This window comes from Notolepis coatsorum, assembly GCF_963971535.1.
Source record: "Notolepis coatsorum genome assembly, chromosome: 7".
In the NCBI taxonomy this organism is placed as follows: domain Eukaryota; kingdom Metazoa; phylum Chordata; class Actinopteri; order Aulopiformes; family Paralepididae; genus Notolepis; species Notolepis coatsorum.
Window position 1 is genome coordinate 149873916 of NC_140171.1, and position 24525 is coordinate 149898440.

At 44.2% G+C, this 24525-nt stretch overlaps 1 protein-coding gene across 1 annotated transcript in view; it reads right to left on the minus strand.

Moving 5' to 3' along the window:
• Positions 1 to 338: 338 nt before the first annotated feature.
• The window catches only part of acyp2 (acylphosphatase 2, muscle type), a gene marked incomplete at both ends in the record, with an annotated part of 71261 nt that continues 47074 nt past the window's right edge, over positions 339 to 24525 (minus strand). Inside the window, one exon of the mRNA XM_084318525.1 lies at positions 339 to 453. Within this exon, the coding sequence (XP_084174651.1) occupies positions 339 to 453 (115 nt within the window). The remainder of the gene's footprint in view (positions 454 to 24525) is intronic.

Genomic DNA, 24525 nt, shown 5'->3' on the forward strand with positions numbered 1-24525 from the left:
GTGTCAAAATAAAAGAGCGACGTCTAAAACAGGAAAGACATTTATTTTGTAAATTTGTGGCACGCACTTATTTCTTGAGACGATTTCGTTTTTACGGAAACCTTTTTTTAAATGAAAACGAAATGAAAATGAAAAAGATCAAAATCGTTTTCGTCTGGACAAGGCCTTAATCAAAGATGGTACATTTACAAAGCCTTAAATCAAAGCCTCAGATCATTATAGCTAATGTTAACAGTGTCAAACTGTTACGTTTCAATGAACAGTGCAGCTAAGTCACCGTTTCAAGACATTAGAGGTCACTGTAGTAAAACTACAGGCACTTGTTCTTCCATTTCTGTTCAGTATTGAGTGCAGAAACCATCGAGCTCCATTTTGGAGATATCCCTCTCCTTGGAGAAGACGGCGCGGTCGATGCGTGAGCTGGGACTCCCCACGTTCCTCAGCCAGTCTTTCCTATAAAGAAAGGGAAGATAACTAATTTATTCACAATTTCCCAAAATCTTTCCCAATTCATTTTCTATGGAGCAGCTTCAGAATGTATACTTGATAACATCACAGGTTTGAGTTGTAGTAGTACTCAAAGTTTTTGCATTTGGGAGAGTTGCTAATGTTACGAACTGGCTCAAGCTCGCAACAAGAATGGGGAGACACAGGCACAATTTGAGAAATAACAAAGAATTTATTATAATTAAACTGGTCAGCAGCCAATATATATGAGTATCAGTGTGTGGATGTGGTGTATGTGCAGCATGAGTAGTGTTGTAAGTGTAAAACCAAAGCACCAAACAATCAAACAAAGGAACCAGATATGTGGGGAGTTCGCCAGAGACCAGAGGCAGCCTCTCACCGGGCCAGGGGTGCCCCAACAAGCCCGACGAGTCTTCTCCAGCTCTGCTCCGCCAGCCAGAGCAGAGGAAGCCAACACAATGGAGGGGGGGGGGGGGGCGTTACACTCATTTTCACTAATATTTTATTTTGTATTATCTTAGATCAGAGGAATAACATGTATAAATTCAGAAAATTGGCCTAGTTCGTTCCCCTGACTGAGCCAGGTCACAGGCAGGTCAGAAGCACATTTAAAAAGACACACACACACACACACACACACACACACACACACACACACACACACACACACACACACACACACACACACACACACACACACTGCAGTCTGTCTCTGCTCAACTCACACACATACTGTAAAACACACACACACTGCCTTGCCCCTTTTCATGTCTCATTTACATTTAGTCATTTTATCCAAAGCGACTTATACGTTTTGTACGACAAGTCAGCAGGAAGGGTACAGCTCTTTCAGCTGAGTAACAATGTTCATCAAAGTGTTAAAATGTTAGTTGAGTGTATGTTAGTATTAGTATAGTAGGAAGAGTGCATGACAGTAGAGGACAGTAAGAAGGTTAATGTTTTCTTCTCATGAACTGTTGGTCGTACAGACAGGGTTCTAACAGGTCCGGTTCAGACGGTTCTAACAGGTCCGGTTCAGACAGGGTTCTAACAGGTCCGGTTCAGGGGTTCTAACAGGTCCGGTTCAGACAGGGTTCTAACAGGTCCGGTTCAGCGGTACAGACAGGCTTCTAACAGGTCCGGTTCAGATGGTTCTAACAGGTCCGGTACAGACAGGGTTCTAACAGGTCCGGTACAGACGGTTCTAACAGGTCCGGTTCAGACAGGGTTCTAACAGTTCCGGTTCAGACAGGGTTCTAACATGTCCGGTTCAGACGGTTCCAACAGGTCCGGTACAGACAGGGTTCTAACAGGTCCGGTACAGACAGGCTTCTAACAGGTCCGGTTCAGACGGTTCTAACAGGTCCGGTACAGACAGGGTTCTAACAGGTCCGGTACAGACAGGGTTCTAACAGGTCCGGTTCAGACGGTTCTAACAGTCCGGTTCAGACAGGGTTCTAACAGGTCCGGTTCAGACAGGGTTCTAACAGGTCCGGTTCAGACGGTTCTAACAGGTCCGGTTCAGACAGGGTTCTAACAGGTCCGGTTCAGACAGGGTTCTAACAGGTCCGGTTCTAAGGGGTCGGCTGTGCTTTGGCCGCAACCACACATTCACACAAATCGTCTCATTTTAATTTTACAATTTCAAACTTGTATTTGCACTCTTGTGTGAGTTAGAATTATTTGTCAGACCCACCAGGATTTTGCTGAGTTAATCTGTGAATATCATGACCCAAATTGTGAAAATTGCGCCTACCCAACCCCCCCACCCACCTCCAATGTACAGTTTCCCACCCCACCTACCCAACCCCCCCCCCCCCCCCACCCCACCTACCCAACCTCCTCCAATGTACAGTTTCTTCCCCCTCAAATGTATGTACTCTCTTTTTAGACTCCTTTTGTACACATAAACAGTACTGTATATTTGTAGATCTGGTATGTCATAAATGTCTAGATGTAACAGTACTGTCTACCTGTATGTCATGTATGTCATTATGTTATGATGCATTGAAAATGGGGGACCCTGATGTAAACAAGACGAAAGTCTTTCTCTGGTCTGCATCCCCTTAACAATTGTGTGTATTGGGCTGTACTGTATTGTACCCATTCTGCAATCTGTTAATAACATTTTCAATCAATCAATTGATTGAAGCTCCAAGTGCTTCTTCTAAATGTCCATACCTCCCCCATGAGGCCCTCAGGGCCCCTGATCAGGGGCTCGTTGCCGTCCCTCTGTCTACTGTAGCTTATAATGTACTGATCACACATTTGCTGCTGCAGCCCTGACTGTGTGGAATAACCTTCCTCATAAAGATCTGCGGAATCCATTGGGAAAAAAACACCTATTGACTTTTAAATGTGTCTTTGATGATCCTTTGTCTTTGATGATCTATTTCCAATCCGTTGTCTTTGATGATGTCTTTCCAATCCTTTGTCTTTGATTATCTATTTCCAATCCTTTGTCTTTGATGATGTCTTTCCAATCCTTTGTCTTTGATGATGTCTTTCCAATCCTTTGTCTTTGATGATGTCTTTCCAATCCTTTCTTTGATGTCTTTCCAATCCTTTGTCTTTGATGATGTCTTTCCAATCCTGTTTTTCTTTATTTTCTGGTCCTCGTGTTTCATGTAAAGCACTTTGGAACAAACTAAAATAAAGTTGACATGAGTAAATAGCAGCTGGTAAACTTATGGTTACCCAAGTAAAAAAGAAAGCATAATTAAGTTTTTTATGAAAGTATACTTTGTACTCAAACTAAGTATACACAATTTGTGTTACATTGAAACCACTTAAGCTGTACTTAGTGTTCAATGTTGTACTTAAATATATTGAAGTTATACTTTTGATAAATTTTGCTCACCAAAAGAGTTTGGTAAACATCTCAGTAAGCGTACTTGGATTACACTTACAGCATATTGGTGACTACACATTATATACTAGAAATGTACTTTATACATACTTTCAGTATGGCAGAATATACAAATTTTTTACTTGGAATATGTCATCTGATGTTTTCCCTGAATAAGATATATTACTATAGTGTTTGGCCTTATCTATACAGCAGGGGCGTCCATTTGGTATGGCAAGGTATGGCACTCGCCATACCTTGGCAAAAAAAAAAAAAAAAACTATATATACTAATCGAACTATTCGGTACAGCCCTAGCATGTTTTGATATTGTCAATTATCTCACTTTTACTAGGTGACTTTTGCTGTGACTAACTGAAATATGCCCAAAAAAAAGGAAAATGGACATAGGGAATTTTTTTTATCAGAGGGCAGCAGAGACAAGTGATACAGGGACACAGGTAAGGTCTGGCTTAGTGATTATAACAGTGCAGTTCAGCATTCAGTAACCCACACTTTTTGTGAATGTGTTTTTGATACTACATTCTGTTGAACACACACCTCAAAACCGTACCTAAGGAAAATTGGCTCAATTGCAAGAAAAGTAATAGACAGTTATGATATTACATTCTGCATAATTCGTATGCAAAATATTGTGGTTCCCTGCTTTAGTCTGTTGACACATTTCTATACTAAAAATGCTTGTGTAGTCCTGTGTCATACCTAAATGTCATATAACTGAATTGTATAGAAACAACTCACCAAAAGTGTCCCCCCCCCTTCAGCCCCCCCCCCCTCCTCGCCATACCTTGCCTTTTAGTGAAAGGACGCCACTGCTATACAGTACCATGTATGTGAACTGCATGGCGATATGTATGTGCTTTATATGGGTAGAAACATACCTTTAATACACTATATATACAAAAAATATACCTTCAGTATGAAAAAACATGTTTGATATGGGTATGTAGTACACCAGATAACTCTTCCCCTGCTTCTAGAGGTCTCCTGCTGCCTTGACCGTGCAGAGAGAGACGCTAACTGCATTACCGCCGGCGGAGGGCCCATCACTCTGTCTGTTATTGGATAAGCAGCAGGAAGCAGGACGTTACTGTGGCAGAGACGACGTGTACCATTATCGTCATGACTACCAGGGATTCTGCAGCCAAGAACAAGTGTACATTCATGTACAGCAGGAACACATAACAAGCGTTTACGGGGTAGGGATCAATAAGCTTAGCTTCCCTCTACTCCTTTTTTGGACATGTCTGCTAACCAAACACATTGCTCTTGACCTTTTGTTTATAATTCCTTTTTATGTTTTTTTTTTAATGTTTTTTTTTAATGTTTTTTAATTTGTTGTTATGATTGTTTGGTTTGAAGGAACAAGATACCGTGATTTGTTTGGAGGAAATGGAGAATTATATGTTCAAAAATAAACTTTTCAGTCATTCATTCATTAAGCGTTTACGCTATAAATCGATGACGTTATATTACTTACCCATGATAGAGACCAACTCTATCACGCTGGGCGTGGAGCATCCAGTACATTTAAAAATCAAAACACCTTGTACCGGTGAGGGACAGGGAAGGCAGTTGCATCTTCTCTGCACTCATCCGGAAGTATTGTTGACGGTGTTGTGCTGTCCAGCCTCATATACAGTATAATATACATATTAAGGGCCATGTGGTATGAAGCATCGGCTGTCCGTTACACCCAGGCAGGGCAGACGCATGAAGTAGCTGCTCTGCCTCTCGGAGGGTTTCAGTGGAGGATGAAAATGTTAATTATGTTCATTTGTTTAGACTAATTATTAATGTTGTTGTTTTAGTTATTATTATTACTTTGATTATTATTGTTATTATAATTATTATCATATTATTATCTTAATATTATGAAAATAGTTTTATGAACTTATTTCACTTTACTTTTGTTTTTGTGTTTTTTTTATCCGATGATGTTGAGGCCCCATATAGGCCCATGGGTCTCTTGCCTCTACTCTGCACCTTTATATACACTTTCTGTCATGATCAATGTTTCGTTTTTTTTACTGTTTTGCTGAAATGGTGCGAAATAAAGAAATAAAAATAAATGAAGGAGCTGCCTGCTCTGCCTCTCAGAGGGTTTCAGTGGAGGACATACTCTACCCTTTTATCAGGTTTTACCAATTGGACATGTTCCCAATAGGGAGGTGTAGTTTGACATCACATTGGACCGCCCGCGAGGTCCACCCGTACAGGGATTTATCATTGGGAAAATGGATTATCGGCTATTGTAACAATTCTGCCTCATGGACATTGGAAAGCTTTCCATTTTTGCACAAAACATTATTGTTTAAGCATTTCTGGTTGAAATCAAATTCGACGTAATTATTTTACGATTAATTGCGAATATTTTCATGTTGAGCTATAGATTGTGGATGAATACACACAGAAAGGTACACCATGCAAATGTTCATCCTTTAATTGTTTTAAACGAGACGATTTAGAAATGGGCAATGGGGAAATAAATCAAATCAAATCATAAATCAAATTTATTTATAGGGCCCGACAACACACGTTAATGTCCCCATGGGCCGTACAGATCTTCTTTAAACAAGTCAAGAAGAAAACATAACAATAAGTCAAGAACAGAACAAGAACACCATAAGGTCCAAACATTTTTAGATGAATACAAATAAATGAAAGAATGCAAGCACTCCCAGACATACCCCACGCGAAGGTAAGGAAAAACTCACTAAAACCTAACAATAGGGGAAAAAAAGCTCCACAGGCAGTGTGGAGGAGAGAAACCTTAGAAGGGCCATTCAAGGGGGGATCTCCCTTCTTAGATGTTGGTGATAGTAGTGTTGCAGACGGACAGTTGGTAAGCATGCACTCATGTGTGTAGTGGAACACAGATGAGTGCATGCAATAGCAACTGTACATTTTGAAAAATTAAAGATAGAGCTAATAGCGATAGCAACTGAAAATCTTGAAAGATTAAAGATAGAGCTGATAGCGAATCTATTTGAGGCACAGGGGCGGCGCAAAGAGGGTCACGTCCTCCCCGTCTTAGTCAAGGGACATTTAACACTCCGGTCGTTGCTCAGGGACAGCCGGAGACAGGGAGATAGGGGGCGGCGCAGAGAGGGTCGCGAACTCCCCGACGTCATCGCGGGACATCCGGCACTCCGGTCACCACTACGAGACCTCCGGAGACAGGGGGGCACGCAGAGGGGGTCGCAACCTCCCGGCCTTCGTCACGGGACGTCCAACACTCCGGTCAACACTCCAGGACAGCAAGTCATAGGGAGACAGGGAGACGGGACAGGCGTTAGACAGCTCATGAGATTGTAGTAGGCGGACATAGCAATAGATACAAGTGGTAGGCATATATGTGAATGGAGTAGATATATGAAGTAGGCGTATTATGTGAATAGAATAGAAGTACTTAACCCAGCAATGAAACCGCGTTGACTGTTAATCTGTTAACAGTCTGTTGATACTGTTAATCAGTTGACAGGACCACGGACAGACGGCGGTGAATAACTGATCCAAGGCCTCGGAGGTGCATGTAGAGCAGTCACTACAATCTTGGCCAAGACCCCGAGACATCCATCACCTTAGTCAGCGCCAGGAGACGGGCACTCAGAGAGAAGGGGGAGGGGGGGGGGGGGGGGGAAAGAGTTAGAGAGTTCCCATGTTTGTGGTGCTGCAAAGGAGCAGACATGTAGTACCCTGTAGTGCCATGTAGTACCCCGTAGTGCCATGTAGTACCCTATAGTACCCTGTAGTGCCATGTAGTACCCTGTAGTACCCTGTAGTACCCTGTAGTGTCATGTAGTACCCTGTAGTGCCCTGTGGTACCCTGTAGTGCCATGTAGAGCCACATAGAGCCATGTAGTACCCTGTAGTGCCATGTAGTACCATGTAATAATAATAATAATAATAATAATAACTTTATTTGTATAGCACTTTTCATACAGAGGTTGCAGTTCAAAGTGCTTCACAACAGCAAAAAATACAGGCATAAGCGAGCATAAAAAGATAGACAGGTAGAATCACAGTGTTTCACATTAGGATCTAGCATCCCAATAGGCTCTCCGCTTACAGTTTTCAGTAACACAAATAGTAAAAATAGTTTAAAATGATTCAGTTTAAAAATAGTCAAAAAATTATAAAATAGAACGGACATAAAAAATACAGGCATGAGCGAGCATAGCAAATCACAGTGTTTCACATTAGGATCTAGCATCCTAATAGGCTCTCTATTCAGTAATACTCCTGTAATTCATGAACAAATAATCACAGTGTTTCACATTTGGATCTAGCAAATAATAAGAATAAAATGATTCAGTTTAAAAATAGTCATAAATAATCAGTGTTTCACATTTGGATCTAGCAAATAATAAGAATAGTTTAAAATGATTCAGTTTAAAAATAGTCATCAGTAAGAAGTAAAAAGTGCAATAACCGACACATGAATTTGATAGGCAGTGTAAAAGAGTAGGCAGGGTAAGAATAAATACAAGTTGTGTCAGGATATCCCTGATGTTTCCTCTTGCCACTAGGTGGTAGCAGATATCTATCAGTGAAATGCCTGAGCAAAGAGATAGGTTTTAAGCTGTCTTTTAAAGATGTCTAGCGAGTTGGCTTCCCTGATGTTTTGGGGTAGTTTGTTCCATAGTTTTGGGGCATAGTTGATAAAGGCTGCATTACCGATCCTCTTTTGACTGCTTCTGGGAGCCTCTAGTAGTCCAGCAGCTGATGATCGCAGTGTTCTTGCTGGTGTGTAATTTATTAGAGTGTTGGCGATGTAGCTAGGTCCCTGTCCATTTAGAGCTTTGTATGTAAGGAGAAGGACCTTAAAGTCAATTCTAAATGTTACAGGAAGCCAGTGTAAAGCGGCTAGGACTGGACTAATGTGCTCTCTCCTTTTGGTTCTAGTTAGCAGTCGGGCTGCAGAGTTTTGGATTAGCTGAAGCCTCTCTGTGGTTTTCTTAGGGAGACCTGTGAAAAGTGCATTACAGTAGTCTAACCGGCTAGATATGAATGCATGAATTAGCTTCTCAGCATCGTTCTGATTAATAAATGGTCGTACTTTTGCTATATTTCTGAGATGGAAGAACGATGTTTTCGTCACTTTGCTAATATGAGAATTGAAGTTCAGTTCTGAATCTATGATAACCCCAAGACTAGTGACCTCAGATTTGATCCAAGGGGTTAGTCCCCCCAGGTTCTTTATTAATGTTTCTTTTTTAGTTTTGGAGCCGATAATTAGAATTTCAGTTTTGTTCTCGTTTAGTTTCAGGAAGTTCTTACTCATCCATTTATTTATTGCCAGTAAGCAGTCTGTAATGGAGCTAATCGCTGTATCATTTGGTTCAGCAGATATGTACAGTTGTGTATCATCCGCATAGCTATGGAAATCTACATTATGTTCTCTGATGATATCACCCAGCGGTAACATGTAAAGGGAGAAGAGTAAAGGACCTAAGCAACTCCCTTGTGCAACTCCATAGTTGTTGTCGTATATATCAGACATGTGATCTCCTAGTTTAACATAGAATTTCCTCCCTCTGATGTATGTTTTAAACCAGCCCAGCACATGGTCTGAGAAACCGACATGGTTTTCAAGACGATCGATTAGAATATCGTGATCGATTGTATCAAATGCTGCACTGAGATCTAACAGGATAAGGATGGAGATCTTATTCTCGTCAGAGTTTAGTCTGAGGTCACTGATTATTTTGGTGAGGGCAGTTTCAGTGCTATGATATTTTCTGAATCCTGACTGAAATTCTTCTAAGATGTTGTTTTCTTCAAGAAAGGAATTTATTTGAACTGAAACTATCTTTTCAAGTACTTTACTAATGAATGGTAGGTTGGATATTGGACGATAATTTCATTACTATCCAAGTTAGGTTTTTTTAGTAATGGCTTTACAACTGCTGTTTTAAAGGCATCCGGGAAAATACCAGTCCTAAGGGAAGTGTTTATGATATCTAGCACAGGGCTTGAAACACTATTAAATACCCGTTTGAAGAAAGCTGTAGGTATAGGGTCAATGTCTGAGGTGGAGGAGTTACATTCTGAGACAGTTTTGCAGAGTACATCTAATGTGATGCATGTGAAACTTCTCATGGTTACATTGCACGGTTTGCCGCAATCAACTTTATTTCCATCATGAGTAATGCTGGCCCTGATCAAGGTTATTTAGTTGTTAAAGAATAGTGCAAGTTCTTCACACTTAACCGTTGATGACTGAGGAGGTGTAGGGGCAGTGTTGAGTAGTACATTAATAGTGGAAAAGAGGATTCTGGAGTTTCCAGCATTTTCTGTAATGATTTTAGAGAAGTAATCTTTCCTTGCTAAGCGGATGGTTTTATTATAAGCAGTTAAAGCATCTTTGTATATATCACAGCATATGGTGGTTTTTGTTTTTCTCCATTTTCGCTCCGCTGCACGACATTTCCTTTTTTCTTCGTTGACCGTATTATAGTTTAACCAGGGCGAGGCTCTAGTTTTCTTCTTTTTCGTTTTTAATGGGGCGACAGAATTTAATATAGATGACATTGCATCATTGAGATTTTCTACCATTTCATTTAGAGAGCTGTCATGATTGTGTGGTTCATGTAGTCTGATAAGATCAATGAACTTTGATTCAGCTTTGTCGTTTAGGAGCCTCTTTTTAACTATGATTTCTTTTTTTGTTTTAGTAAGGGTTATTTGAGTATCAAAAAATATACAGTGATGGTCGGAGAGAGGTAATTCAGTTATTGAGATATTTGTTATGCTTAGCCCAGTTGTTGTTATAACTAAGTCTAGTGTATTCCCAAGCCGGTGAGTTGCATTTGTTATATGCTGTATTAGGTCAAAGCTATCCAGTAGATTTTTTAGTTCCATAGTTTTGGAGTCTGTTTTCTTATTAAAATGGATGTTCAGGTCTCCATTTAGGATCACCTTATCATATCCGGTAACACATAGTGAGATCAGTTCAGAGAGCTCCTGTATAAATATTGGTGAGTGTCTAGGCGGGCGGTATATTGTGACAATAATAGTTGATTCTGTTTTTAGTTCAATGGCAAGATATTCCATTGACATGAACTCGCCTAGTTCTGTGATTCTAAACAAGAGTTTTGAGGAGAAGATTGCTGCAACTCCTCCGCCCCTTTTATTTTTTCTGGGTATTTGAAAAAAGTTATAGTCTGGTGGACAGGCTTCTATCATTATTGATGTAGCTGTGTCATTATTTAGCCATGTCTCTACTAGGCAGATGCAATCTAAGTTATTTTCTTTAATCAGATCATTTACTAAGAATGTTTTATTATTCAGTGATCTGACATTTAGGAAAGCTAATTTTATTTGTTGGACTTTTTTAGAGGAGGTCTGCTTTGGTTTGACCGTGATGGCCCTGAGGTTAATAGCAGGTAAACGCATTGGTGGCGTATATTTTTCACCATGCCATTGGCTAGTTATGATTACTTGTATGTTTTGAGAGATGGCATGGTAATTGTGCTATACTGTACCGTACTGACTGCACTGTGCTTTCGGGGACATTTGATCAGACGAGATGGCCTTGTGTGATATGGGGGACGGGGACGGGGACGGGACGTCTTGTGCTGTACTTCGTGGTGAGATTGTGTCCTTCATGACTATCTCTCGTGCTGGTATGAGCTTAATATTCTTGGAGGCCATCAAGGCATGACGCATGTTTGCTGATAGGAGCTTTGAACCTAAGCGATTTGGGAAGAAGCCATTTCTTTGAAAACGTTCTGGGTTATTCCAGAAAACATTGAAGTTGTCAATGAATTTCAGGCCGTGTACGAGACATGCAGCCCCTAACCATGAATTAAAATTTAGGAGTCGACTGAATGCTTCCTGTCCTCTGCGAAAGCATGCAATTGGTCCACTGATGGACACATCAGTGTTTGTGTACACAGACTGATGTTTGTCTAGTGTGTTCATTAAACGTGTGAAATCGTCTTTCAAAGTCTCTGTGCCAGTCTTCTTTCGCAGGATGTCAAACGATCCAGAGTGAATGACAATTTTTGTTATTCCTGGTCTGATTAGTGTTGGAAGTTTTTCGGCTAGCTCTTTCACAGTTGTATTGTCTAGACAGATATTTTCTGTGTTTGCCATCTCCACATACCTTGTTATGGAATCTCCAATCAGTATGCAGTCTATTTTCTGTGTGAGGTTAGCATTTTTCTTTCCAACAGTTTTGGGGCCGTTTGTTTTTTGGCTAGGCCTAGTCTGCCGGTTCTTTCCACAGTCCTGTGGCCTTGGTGAAGCCTCGTTAGCCTTCTCAGTAGCCGGCATGTTAACGCTGGTCCCGTACCTTCGGCGTTGGCTACCGCGACGTTCTCGGCGCATGATAGTCTCTTCGCTGTTAGCCGTTCGCTCGGTCTGGGTCGTGTTTGCCAGCCGTGTCGCTAGTGGCTCTGTTTTCCTCGTCGTCTCGTCGTTAGCGTGTGCTTCGCTAGCATTAGCGTGAGCTCCGGCATGCCAGCTGTTTGCTTCGCTAGTGTTAGCGTGAGCTCCGGTATTCTTGCTATTAGCGTCGTTAGCGTGAGCTCCGTTACGCTCGCTGTTTTCTTCGTTAGCGTTGTTAGCTACGCTTCTATGTCTCTTTGCCTTGGGTGTTGATATGCGTGTTTCCGAGAGTAGGTTGAAACTATTTCCTGGCGGTACCGGGGGTGAGGTCCTGGATCGTTTATTTCTCCTTTTATCCTTGACGGTGATCCACTGCTTTGGTCTAGCTCCTTGGTTGTGCCAAGGACCGTCTTTTGGGTGGTGCTGTTCTGTAGTTACTAGCATAGGCCAGTTCTCAATCATGGTATTGTTGGCTATATTTGTAGTAGCTTCATAAATAGAGTCAATGAGTTGCTCATCCTGCTGTATTTGGTACAGGGTAGAAACCCGAGCCTCCAGCTCTACAATCCTCTTTCTCATCTCCAAGCAATTAGTACATTCTGTGGGAGAGCCGAGTCTCGGCATCTTCCTTTATTTCTTTTCAGGTTAGGCTAAGCTGAAGCTAAGCTAGGTACTTAGCTGGTGGTGGTGGTGATGATGATGATGATGGTGGTGGTGGTGGTGATGGTGGTGGTGGTGATGGTGGTGATGGTGGTGGTGATGGTGGTGGTGGTGGTGGTGATGGTGGGTCACTCACTTCACAACCGGGGTCTTTATGAAATATCATACAGGAGAGCTGTCTGTCGCTCTCTCCTAAACGGGGCAGCTTCCGTCGCTCCCCTACAAAATGAAGTATAAAGTATTCTCGCCTTTCATAAATATCCTCGACTTCAGCAGTGCCCGACATAGTCCTTTGTGTGTAGCTGATAAGACGGAGACTTCTTCATCTCGCCGGTCCTCCCACGGAGAGATCTCGCTACTCGTCCTTTCGGTGAAGTACTGCGGTCATAAATCTAAATAAATAAATTCACAGTTCTGGAGGAGTACCATAGGAACTGGGAGTTAACATACAGAGTATTTAGAGTTGAAAGGGCTATAATAAATCATTAAGGTAGCGATAGGTAGAAAAACACGGAGCGACAGTGAAAAGCAGCTTGCATAGCAGAAGCAGGATGTAGTACCATGTAGTACCATGTAGTACCATGTAGTACCCTGTACCCTAACTAAACTACCCTGTAGTAAACTACCCAGTGGTACCATGTAGTACCCTGTACCATAACTAAACTACACAGATTAATCTAAAGGTCAGTCCCCGACCAGGTGAGATCAGGGTAGGTTGAAGGAGAGAGAGAAAAGATGAGTCTTAAGCAGGGATTTAAAAGCTTCGACAGAGCAGGCGCCCCTGATGACGGCAGGTAATTTGTTCCACAGGTAGGGAGCGCGGTAGACAAAGGCTCTGTGTCCGGCGGATTTCTTTTTAACCCTAGGGGTCGATAGAAGCCCCGCATTTTGTGAGCGTAGAGCACGAGCGGGCGAGTATCGGGAGATGAGATCGGATAGATAGAGCGGTGCAAGCCCATTAAAAATTTTGTAGGTGAGGAGTAGCACTTTAAAGTCAGAACGGGCTTGGATAGGAAGCCAGTGTAGGGCGGACAAAACTGGTGTGATGTGATCAAATTTTCTAGTTCTAGTTAGTATCCGTGCAGCCGCATTTAGCACGAGTTGAAGATTTTTGATGCTTGAATTAGGTAGGCCTGAAAAAAGTGCATTACAGTAGTCCAGACGTGATGAGACAAAAGCATGAATCAGGGTTTCAGCATCAGCCAGAGTTAAAATGGGGCGTATTTTTGCGATATTACGAAGATGGAAGAATGCAATTTTGGTGAAATTTTTTATATGTGCATTAAATGAGAGGGAGGAATCAAAAATGACTCCGAGGTTTTTTATGGTGGAGCTCTGGGATACATGACAGGTATCAAAGTTGAGGGAGATGTCCTGAAACAGGCCTCTGTGGTTTGGGGGGCCAACAATTAATATCTCAGTTTTATCTGCATTAAGGAGTAGAAAGTTTTGCGACATCCATTTTTTGACGGCAAGCAAGCAGGCCTCAAGGTTTTGTAGTTGGGAGGAATCATTTGGCTTAATAGGTATATATAATTGGGTGTCATCAGCGTAAAAATGAAAGTTTATGCCAAATTTGCGTATGATATCGCCGAGGGGTAGCATGTAAATCGAAAATAGCAAAGGGCCCAGGACAGAGCCTTGTGGGACACCACATTGCACTGGGAGGGTCTCAGATGTTAAATCATTATAGACCACGCAGTGTGTTCTATCAGTTAAATAGGATTTAAACCAAGCTAGTGCGAGACCCCGAATGCCAACATGATTCTCAAGCCGACCTAGAAGAATCGAGTGATCGATAGTGTCAAAGGCTGCACTGAGATCAAGCAATAAGAGCACAGAAGTGAGGTTTGAGTCAAGAGAGAGCAGTAAGTCATTTGTGACTTTGGTAACCGCCGTTTCGGTGGAGTGTAAGGCTCTAAAGCCAGATTGAAATGATTCATTAAGATTATTGTTTGATAAATGGTCAGTAAGTTGCGTTGCGACGATCCGTTCTAACACTTTGGATAGGAATGGAAGATTGGAGATAGGTCTGTAATTTTTCAAGATTAGAGGGTCGAGGTTCGGTTTTTTAAGTAGTGGTTTAATGACGGCTGATTTAAAGGCCAGGGGCACCACGCCAGTAGACAAGGTTGGCGAGGTGGACCGGCAATGCCGTAACCACTACAGCTCCCTATAGGGAATGCCTGTTGTATCCTGTGCTGTTGTTACAATTCATAACCCCTTCACTGATCTTCCAGGGTTTCGGTGTTTTCTCTACCCAATACTTCTTAACCTACAGGGTTGAGAACCTTAGTGTATGAGTGAGTGCTTTTACGCATGGGTAAAAAAGGGTTTCAGTTACCACTCGGATTCCTTTCCTACCTTAGTTCCCTACCACTTAAATTTTATAATGGGGCATTTATTTTGTTCTCGAAGCCATTCCTCTGACCCGTTGTCACAGGTTGACAGGACATTCCCCGTATTTATACCGTTTTTGTGACTAAGACTGTACTGTGCATTGTGAACTACCATTTTGCCCCAGGTTGTGTGAAGGCCCCACTGAGAACATTGACATTCACTGTGATTGCAGTGATTGACAGCTGGAACTATGTAATTGGACTAATTGGGGAGAGGCTGCAGGGCTCATCTTTGTGTGTGATTGGCTGTTTCCTGATCCTCTCCCCTCCTTCTACTGTTTCTCTGAGCATTTCTATAGGATAATCATTTCACTGAGCATTTCTATAGGATAATCATTTCATTTCATTTTTATTTATTCGTACATGGAATTATTACAGTCCAACAGTACATATTAATATGCTCCACTAAATTCCATGGCCGAAAGGAACAGGAAGAAGATAATTCTTATTGTACCTGCCCTATAACACATACAGTACACTGATAGACTAAGTGCAATGTTTACCAAACCAAACAGAATGTACATACTTATTTAGCAGAAATGGAAACATCAACACAATAAAATTAACATACATATATACATTTTGTGTATCTATCAGTTAAATTGCATATTTAGGTTCATGCATTTATACACACACACACACACACACACACACACACACACACACACACACACACACACACACACACACACACACACACACACACACACACACACACACACACACACACACACACACACACACACACACACACACACATTTATCTATATATTTATATCTCATGACCTAATGACCTAATGACCTCATGGGCTGAGACCTGGAGATAAAACGAAGGTTATCCTATAACCCTAGTTATATGATTAGCGTAGCTTTTCTGCTTCGCCTATGGGATACACTCAGCGCCTGTGCGCGTCCAATGAAACTTTTCACATGCTCCTCCCATCTGTCCGACCACGCCCACCTCCGGCCACTCAAAGCCCAGGTGTGGCGGTCTACTTCTCCCTTCCGAGTCTGAATTTCAACTAAACACAGCCAAGGGTCCTCAGGGCTGCGTGTAAAGCAGAAAAGCTACGCTAATAATTTAACTAGGGTTATAGGATAACCTTCGTTATATTTCATTTAGCTACGCTTTTCTGCTTCGCCTATGGGACAACGGGCTAAGCAGGGTGCATAGCCCCGACAAATGCACCCCCTGAGGTCCCCTTCACGACCATCAGAAAAACATGGGGTGGGGTCCGGCCCCCTCGTGCCTCCTAACGAGGAGCGGAGGGAAGGACACCAATCATATGCAGTTACCCCAAAACGCACAAGGTGAGTAGATAATGCGGAAAAATCGCTGTCTACCACGCACCCCGCCAGCCGCCCGGCAGCGGGATGCAGAAGGGGTTCCAGCTCCAAGGGCCGCACTTCTCCTTTACAGAGGCGGGGCCCCCGGCCATGGCCGCGAGTCAGAACCCCCCTGAGGGTTCCGATGAGGACCAAAGGTCCTCACCCAGATTTACGACAGCTTATGTTCTGAAGAACCGTTCATGTTCTGAAGAACTGTTCATGTTCTAAAATGTTATTGCTAAGATTGGATCAGTTGTACTTTTTTTTTGAATACTTGAAACATACGGTTATTCTATAACCATAGTTATGAGTATATCGAGCGCTCTGCTCGTAGTGGAACTGTCCCTTTATCCAGTCTAATAATGAATAATTTTCTCCACATGCACACACCCATCCACCTGGCCACACCCACATCCGCTCCTCTACATAAGCGGGGTCGTGGCCACACCATCAGCTCCTTCCCAAGTCTTTCACCACCGAAGGCGAAGACCACGGGGCCCTCAGTGAGTCCGAGCAGAGCGCTCGCTATACTCATATAACTATGGTTATATAATAACCGTATGTTATATATCGTAATAGCTTACGCTCTGCTCGTAGTGGAACACAGAGCTGAGCAGAGCGGAAGCTCGACAGATGTACCCGCTGAGGCCCCCCACAACCATCAGAACCGGGGAGGACCCAAGCCCCCTGGACCCTACTAGAGGAGGACGGGAGGGAATCGGATCCGACTGGTTTAGCACCTCAAAACGCACAGGGTGAGCAGACCGTGGGACTTACCTTCACACAGCGACCACTCAGGCGCGCATCCCACATGCCACTAGGGAACGGACGGGAAGCAAAACACCCCCATCACAGCCCCCAACATCACGGGGTCGAAGGTCAAGAACCCAACCCGTGGCAAGGCCGTAGCAGCGGAGCGCGGAGGAGGACCCAGCCCCAGGAACAACCTGAGGGCCAGGACCCCCCGTTGGCCTGGTGAGGCCAATGATGCCGTAGCATCAGGACCCCACCAGACGGTCACTGGTGACACCACCCCCCACATCGCCAGCGTATCGGACAGGGCCCAAATCAAGAGCAGGCCCTTCCCCCCTTGGCATGCCCTTCCCCCCTTGGCACTCTAGCTTACTGCACCTGGTATTCCCAGGGGGTCTCCCATCCAAGAACTAACCAGGGCCGAACCTGCTTAGTTTCCGAGATCTGACGAGATTGGGCGTGTCCAGGTTGGCATGGCCGTAAGCCCCAAGAGGCTACCCCCCCACAATACTGCGGGGCCAAACGGCGCGCCGGGGAGACGGGCAACAGGCCAGAACGCGCTGTGCCTGGAGCACTGCTACTACAGGCACCAGGTCCTGGAAGACAGTACCGGGGAGCTGCACCATGTCATGACCTCCACAAACCCGACCCCTCCAGCAGGGTCGAGGTTCAAAGGAGAGGCCGACACAATTGGCAGACGTCATGAAAGATGCGGGGGCATACTCTCGGGCAGACGGGGTCAAGCCCGGCCTCAACCCGAGAGTCGACTCTGCTACCAACACACCGGAGAACCAACCACCTCCCTATGTTTAGATTAACAGGAGGCGGTTGTTCCCTTAACCCACCAAGAAAACGTAGAAACATAACTGCGCGTATACACCGGCTATACAAGCAGTACAAGTGTTTCAGTTTTCAAAGGGTTAACCCAGGCCAACAGGTCGACGAGAACGAGTCCGGACCTGGGCCTGGCGGACCGGGACCTACACAGGTATGCCTAGAGGGGTTGACAGCAACCACCCCGACAGCCCCCTCCAATCACCGCCCAGCAGAGGGAGGGAGGGGTGAAACAAATGGAGAAGGACCAGGCCCCCTAACACAGCGCAAGGTACAACACAGTATGGACCAAGCACACCACTGTTATGGGCAACTCGTAGTGGCATACATATGACAGACATCCACGACATCAATCCCCGCGAAGCCCGGACCGACCCGGCATTTTCCCCCCGGAAAAGCACAAAGTCCTTCGGGGTACCAGAACAGCAGATCTGCGCCCCGGCGGACAACGGGTTAACTGACCTGGTCCGGCGCGACCAGAACCAGTCCTGCGTCCTAGTCACGCCGCCATCCCCAGTCCTAAGAGGGGGGTAGGTATGCGTGTCGATCTAAAACATCACAGAGGGCGCCACCAAGATGGACAGTACGTGAAAGCGCTGCTCCTGGTGGCCCACCTCATGGGCGTGAGACCCCTCCGCCAATGTATTGATCTACTCCGTCATCTCCCCCCGGAGATGCACGTGAGTCATCGAGTCTAACCTAGTGTACTGACGCTCGGTAGAGATAAAAATCTCCTTCCCAGTCGCCTGCATAAAAAATGCTGTTTCTATGAATTGGGCAACCAAGGCGTGCTGGCCCATAACGTGGTTCCACATTGGAAGCACCCAGGGCCAGCGCTATATGCACGTCAAGAACCCGAAACACATCAATGGTGAATTCTAATAAGAACACCAGACAACGTTCCCTCCATGCTGTCTGGGACGAGCAGCAGGAAGCCGGTCAATAAGACACAGACACAGGTCTTATATGACGCGTCTGAGGGCAACCCCGTCAATTCTGCTCCTTACATAAGAGGGGAGGACAGAAGTTCCCCCAGAGAGACCTCTACATGAGTAACAATTGAAAAAGATACATGTAATAATAATTGGGCCAACGGCCCAATATACACTGTAATAGAGAGCAGAGCAGAAGACTAACAGTTTTCGAATGCATCGCATCATCCAACTTTGACAAAGACAGCGGTCTGCAGCACAGAGCCTGTAACCTCACGGATGTCTCCTGGCCAATAGAAAAACGTGCCCAGTGACGAATTCCATGGCCGGGGGGAAATCCTGTGACCCACCCATCCTAACATGGAGTGGAACCAGGGAACCCCCCCCCCCTTCCCCCTCCCTGTGACACGCTGCCCCTCAGCCGACAGGGAGACCCGGCCAATCAGTAAAGGGGGGGAAAGGATTTATTAGCCCACCCCTTATGACCCCTCACCCCTGATACGATGCAACATAAAAGCAGAGCCATGACACCAGTCGTAGCGCGCTACATGAAAGTGCATTATACCTGTTAGGGTAACAGCTTCACATTCTGCACGCCAGCCACAGATGATAACCTTGTTTGTGCAAAAACTGGCTTTATACATGGCTTCAGGCTCATGTGCGAACTTGCCACCTGAATTATTTTACACCTTTACCCTAAAGTAAGAAAAACACAGACCAAAGAGAGGGGCCAAAGGCCTTGGTACAAGAGCTACACATGTAAACTTCTGTAGGCCAACACCTAACCCAGTTGTGGACTCAATGTCACGTTTACTTAAACGTGAAAACACGATACACACAACCCTCTTTCACAATAAAAAAGACAAAAAGTTCACTCTCAATACTGCAAGAGGAACGCCGTTTTTTATGATGAGAGAAGACATAAGTCCTCGATCAAGTGCTGGTCACAGGCCTTGCTAAGTCTACATAACAGCGACAATTTTCAGAGAAAACTGCCTCTCTCTAAGCAAGAGCACAACCCCAGCAGTAGCTGAGGGCTTACACCGTATCCCCAACAATATAGTGAATCAACACACATTTTGTAAACAAAATCATATTTGAGGGGAGGGGGGGGCAGGGGCAAACCGGGGAATAATTTCACCCACCCCTCATAGGCCGTGAGCCAGTAGGGTTGGTCGTTACCATCTTGGGGGACAAACTTTCATAGTGATTTTTGGGAAGGTATACACCCTACTGCTAGAAAAGATGTGATAGCAATGTAGCAGTTGCCTCCAAATGTGTGCTATCACATCTTTTATAACACTACCAAGCATATTTTTCAGGCCTCCTGTCCGAACTGACATGCCCCAAATGAATCATGATAGCTCCTGAACCATAAGGCCTATATGCATGTTTCTGGTCTCCTTTGATAGGTAACAAGCTAGGACATATGAATCCAGTGAAAGTAAACCCACATATATTACCATTCCAGAGTAAATGGAGATACAATGAAGGAAAACATCATATTTTTACCCTCACCTGGTACATAATCTTAATTTAAAAGGCAATATGACCATTATAACCAATATCCCATGGATAATAATGCAACTGAATGTGTTCTCCTACTCCTTGACTACAAATGTAACTGTAAATGTGATGACAATACATTAGAAATACAACATTTATGATACCATTTAAAAAGGTATACTCAGGGCGGTTGAGTGGCGCAGTGGGCAAGGCAGCCCTGCCCCCTCCCATCAAAGCAGCCCTGCCCCCTCCCATCATACTGGGAGGCACTCAGGTGGCCTCCGTGGAGTCATGCCGATTCCTTGGCATGACCATCTCCCGGGATTTGAAATGGGAGCTCAACATCACGGGCCTGCTAAAAAAGGCCCAGGGGAGGATGTTCTTCCTTCGGCAGTTGAACAAATACAAACTGCCGAGGACCATGATGGCCCAATTCTACACGGCCATCATTGAGTCCATCCTCACCCACTCCATCATCTCCTGGTTCCCCGCTGCAGCGGCAAAAGATCTCGCCAAGCTGCAGCGGGTGATTCGCTCCGCGGAGAGGATGATCGGCTGTCCCCTGCCCTCCCTCAGGTCCCTGCATGACTCCAGGGCGCTGAAGAGGGCGAGGAAGATCATGGCCGACCCCTCCCACCCTGAGGCTGAGGATCCCAAAGGCTGTGAAAGCTCGTCACAGACTGAGCTTCTTCCCCTCAGCTGCCAAGCTGATCAATGTCTCAGGCCCCCCCCCCCCCCCCCATCTGCCCCAAGTGACACTGGCAAAATGACACTGACTGCACTGCACTAGTCCTTACTGGAACTCTGCACTTTTCACTTTATATATATATATGTATTTAAATGATTAATCCTCCACTGCACTGCACTGTTTTTTGTCCTGTGTCTGTGTTGGTGTTTGTCGTTACTGTGAAAAAAGAAAGGAAAAATGCATACACTGTAATGCTGCAACAATTACCAATGTGTTTTTACACAAATGGCTTAATAAAGGAATCTGAAGGCGCTCGCCACTAACGCAGGAGATAATAATAATAATAATAATAATAATAATAATAATAATAATAATAATAATAATAATAATAATAATAATAATAATAATAATAATAATAATAATAATAATAATAATAATAATAACTTTATTTGTATAGCACTTTTCATACAGAGGTTGCAGTTCAAAGTGCTTCACAACAGTAAAAAATACAGGCATAAGCGGGCATAAAAAAGATAGACAGGTAGCAAGGTATGGCAAATCACAGTGTTTCACATTAGGATCTAGCATCCCAATAGGCTCTCCGCTTACAGTTTTCAGTAACACAAATAATAAAAATAGTAGAGATGAGGTGCTGGTATCGAGCCCGGCTCTCGCCGTTGCTACCGGCTTGGCCGGTTGTCATACTAACACAATTGGCAGTGTTAGAGGGTGGGAAAGCTCCCCTCAGTACAGACAGTTCTAAGTCTCTATCCGTGGCGCTGTTGGCGGTGCTCTCCAATGGTCTGGGAGCCGAGACTAGTACAGATGTAAAAAAACAATAACATATATAATAATAATAATAATAATAATAATAATAATAATAATAATAATAATAATAATAATAATAATAATAATAATAATAATAATAATAATAATAATAATAATAATAATAATAATAATAATAATAATAATAATAATACAAAACCTACCATACTTTGTTTTACATCTTCCACATCTTCATCAGAACTTTCCACACTCTCTGAGGTGGATGCCTGTTTCTCACAGTCTCTCACATGTCAGTGCACCTGAGGCCATTTGCAACACATTTTTGGACAGTTACAGGCCAGTAGATCCAGGACGGCATCGGGTGCTGGCTGGCCTTCCATCCAGTCCACCACCAACTGTTCAGCTTCCTCTTCTCTCTCCATCTTCAGGCTTCTGCCAACAGGGATTGGCACTTGTGGGTCCTTCTCCAAACATCTTCTCCATATACCAGCCTGGTAGTTGGCTTTCTGTGCGTGTTTTGTTAAGCAGTCCTTGCATGGTGGGAGTTGATGACTTTCAAGTTCACCTTTTTTGGCATAGAAAATGTGATATCTGAGCTGATTGACCTTGGTGGTTGATGCTTTTGGGGCATACAGGAGACATGTAAATGCCTCTAGTTTGTCCCTCAGCTCTGGGAAGAGATCCCATTCCTGACCCAACTCTGAGAATGTGTCCTGATTTTGCCAATTGCTGGTCAGAATTTGTAGGGCACTTGTCTTCCCTTTGCCTGCAAAAGCACTTACAGTGTCACATCCTGTATATGCATGCAACCCGATGAGAGCCCTACACACCTCTACGCGAACAGTGGCAGCAACCTTCCTGGTGTCCACAAGCCTTGCACGGGATTTACTGCCACACATCTGGAACAATGGGGCCTCAATCTTGTCACAGAACGCTAAAGACATGATAAAGACATCTGTGTCTTCTGAGCAAATAACTACAGATGGGTATCCCTCTCTTTGTGGCATGGGCAGCATGGAGAAGTAGGCGGCCATCTGCTTCTTGTTGGCATTGAAGAGCTGACACCTCCTCACTGTCCTGAGATGAGATTCTGTAACATTTGTCATTCACAGTTGCATACAGAATCTTGTCTTGTAGCTTTGCTCTGTACTCTGCCTTCCTCCATTCATCGACTATACAGCTAATGAGACTAGTTTTGTTACTGACTTTGGTCAGGAAGCTCCTCCACTGCCTCACCATCTGTGTACCTGTGATACCTTGCAACTCAGTCTCTTCACCCCGTAGAGATCTTTCACTGTTCTTGATAGAGTTCTCCTTGTATGTGTCAAACACAACATCTATTCTGCTACTCTGACTGCCTTCCCTCAGAGCCATACCCAGAACTGTTGTGGCAACATCTCTGAAAGTAACTTGATCACCTTTCACTCTAACTTGATCACCAAGTTCATTCCATCAACCACTGTAGCAGAGTTCCCTGGGAGTTGCTATGCTAATGCTAAATTTTTCTGCAAGGTCGTGGCCAAAGTAGCTTTATTTGTCTTTCTCAGCAATCCGCTGGGTGTGGACTGTGGACAGGGCCCAGGAAAATCGCCCAAGGGGATGAGAAAGGATATCTTCCATATGTAGACTGCGCCCTTGTGCCATCACTTTGATGTGTCCAAACAAAGACCTGTTTGCTTTCAAGATGATTGCCCTCCCACTTGATTTCACTTATCTCTTCTTACACATATCACTGAATGTTTTTAGCCTGTTGGTTTTCATTGGGTCATGGAATTTCTTTGCTGGTAGGTCTTTCTCCAGTCTCTCATCCTTGAAGATTGCATAGCATTGCTCACCAATCTCATATGCCTTCATCAGGTTGGAGTCAATCTCCTTGGGGGCTGTCTTTGCTGTAGAGATTCTAATGAGGTCCCGCTTCTCTGCAAATGGGTTGACCCATTCCTGTATGAGGCTAACCACTGCTGAAACTGCTTCCTCATCTTTCAGGATTATTGGCTGCTGTAGCTCCGCAAGACAAACCTCTGATTTGTTACCTTGCATCATCTCCCTTAACTGTCCCAGGAATGCACTGCGGTGCTCAGCTGTTATGTAGTAACACTTGACAGCTCCAGCATTCAGGCTGAACCATGTTGTGCCTCCAGGAGGCTGTGTGTCTTTGTTAACTGTGACTTCAGTAGCCTGGTCCACAGGGATCCGTCCAAAGGGGTTGTTACTTGACAGCTGCACCAAGAATTGGCCTGTCTTGAAGGCCTCATACACAGCAGGATGCTTCTCTGGGCGGTTTTTCATCTGAGCAAAGTAAGGGGACAGGTACCTGGCATAATTTATCTTATCATAAGCAAAGCACCATGGGATCATGCTTCTTATAGCATGGAGGTGCACCTCCCAGTCCCCCTCACAAGAGGCACGCAGAAGGCCAAGTATTACGTTATCTACCATGTCAATGTATGACATCCAGAATGCAGAAAGCTCTCCATTGTTGTGACGGAGGTGTTCCAGAAAATCTGTCCACAGCGTTATCAGCTCAGCTAAGAGTGGACTTTGCAGCAGATTGTTCGCCATCTGTTGGTTCAAGTCACTGGCCATGTCTTTCACATTGTCCAAGAATGATTTGATCATCCCACTCTTCTCTGGAATGCTGTCCTCAACCCACAGTGTGAACTCTGAACTCTGCCCATGCGAGTCTCATCAGTGCTTCATAGATGTACTTGTGGACCCTGACAGCACGGTTATAGTGTTTACCATCAAGGACTCCATTGACAGAACCCTCTGCGAGAATTCCAGCCTCTATGCATATGTCCTTTAGACCAGCATCCCGAAATCGCTTTCCTAGGATGGCTAAGGCATTACGTATGGTATGGAATGTCCCCATTCTGAGAAGAATGTTGGAGAAGCACTCTTTGTGCTTCCAGGCAATTTCAGTGGCTTTCGCATATAGTGCTTGATCCATGACTACCACAATTGA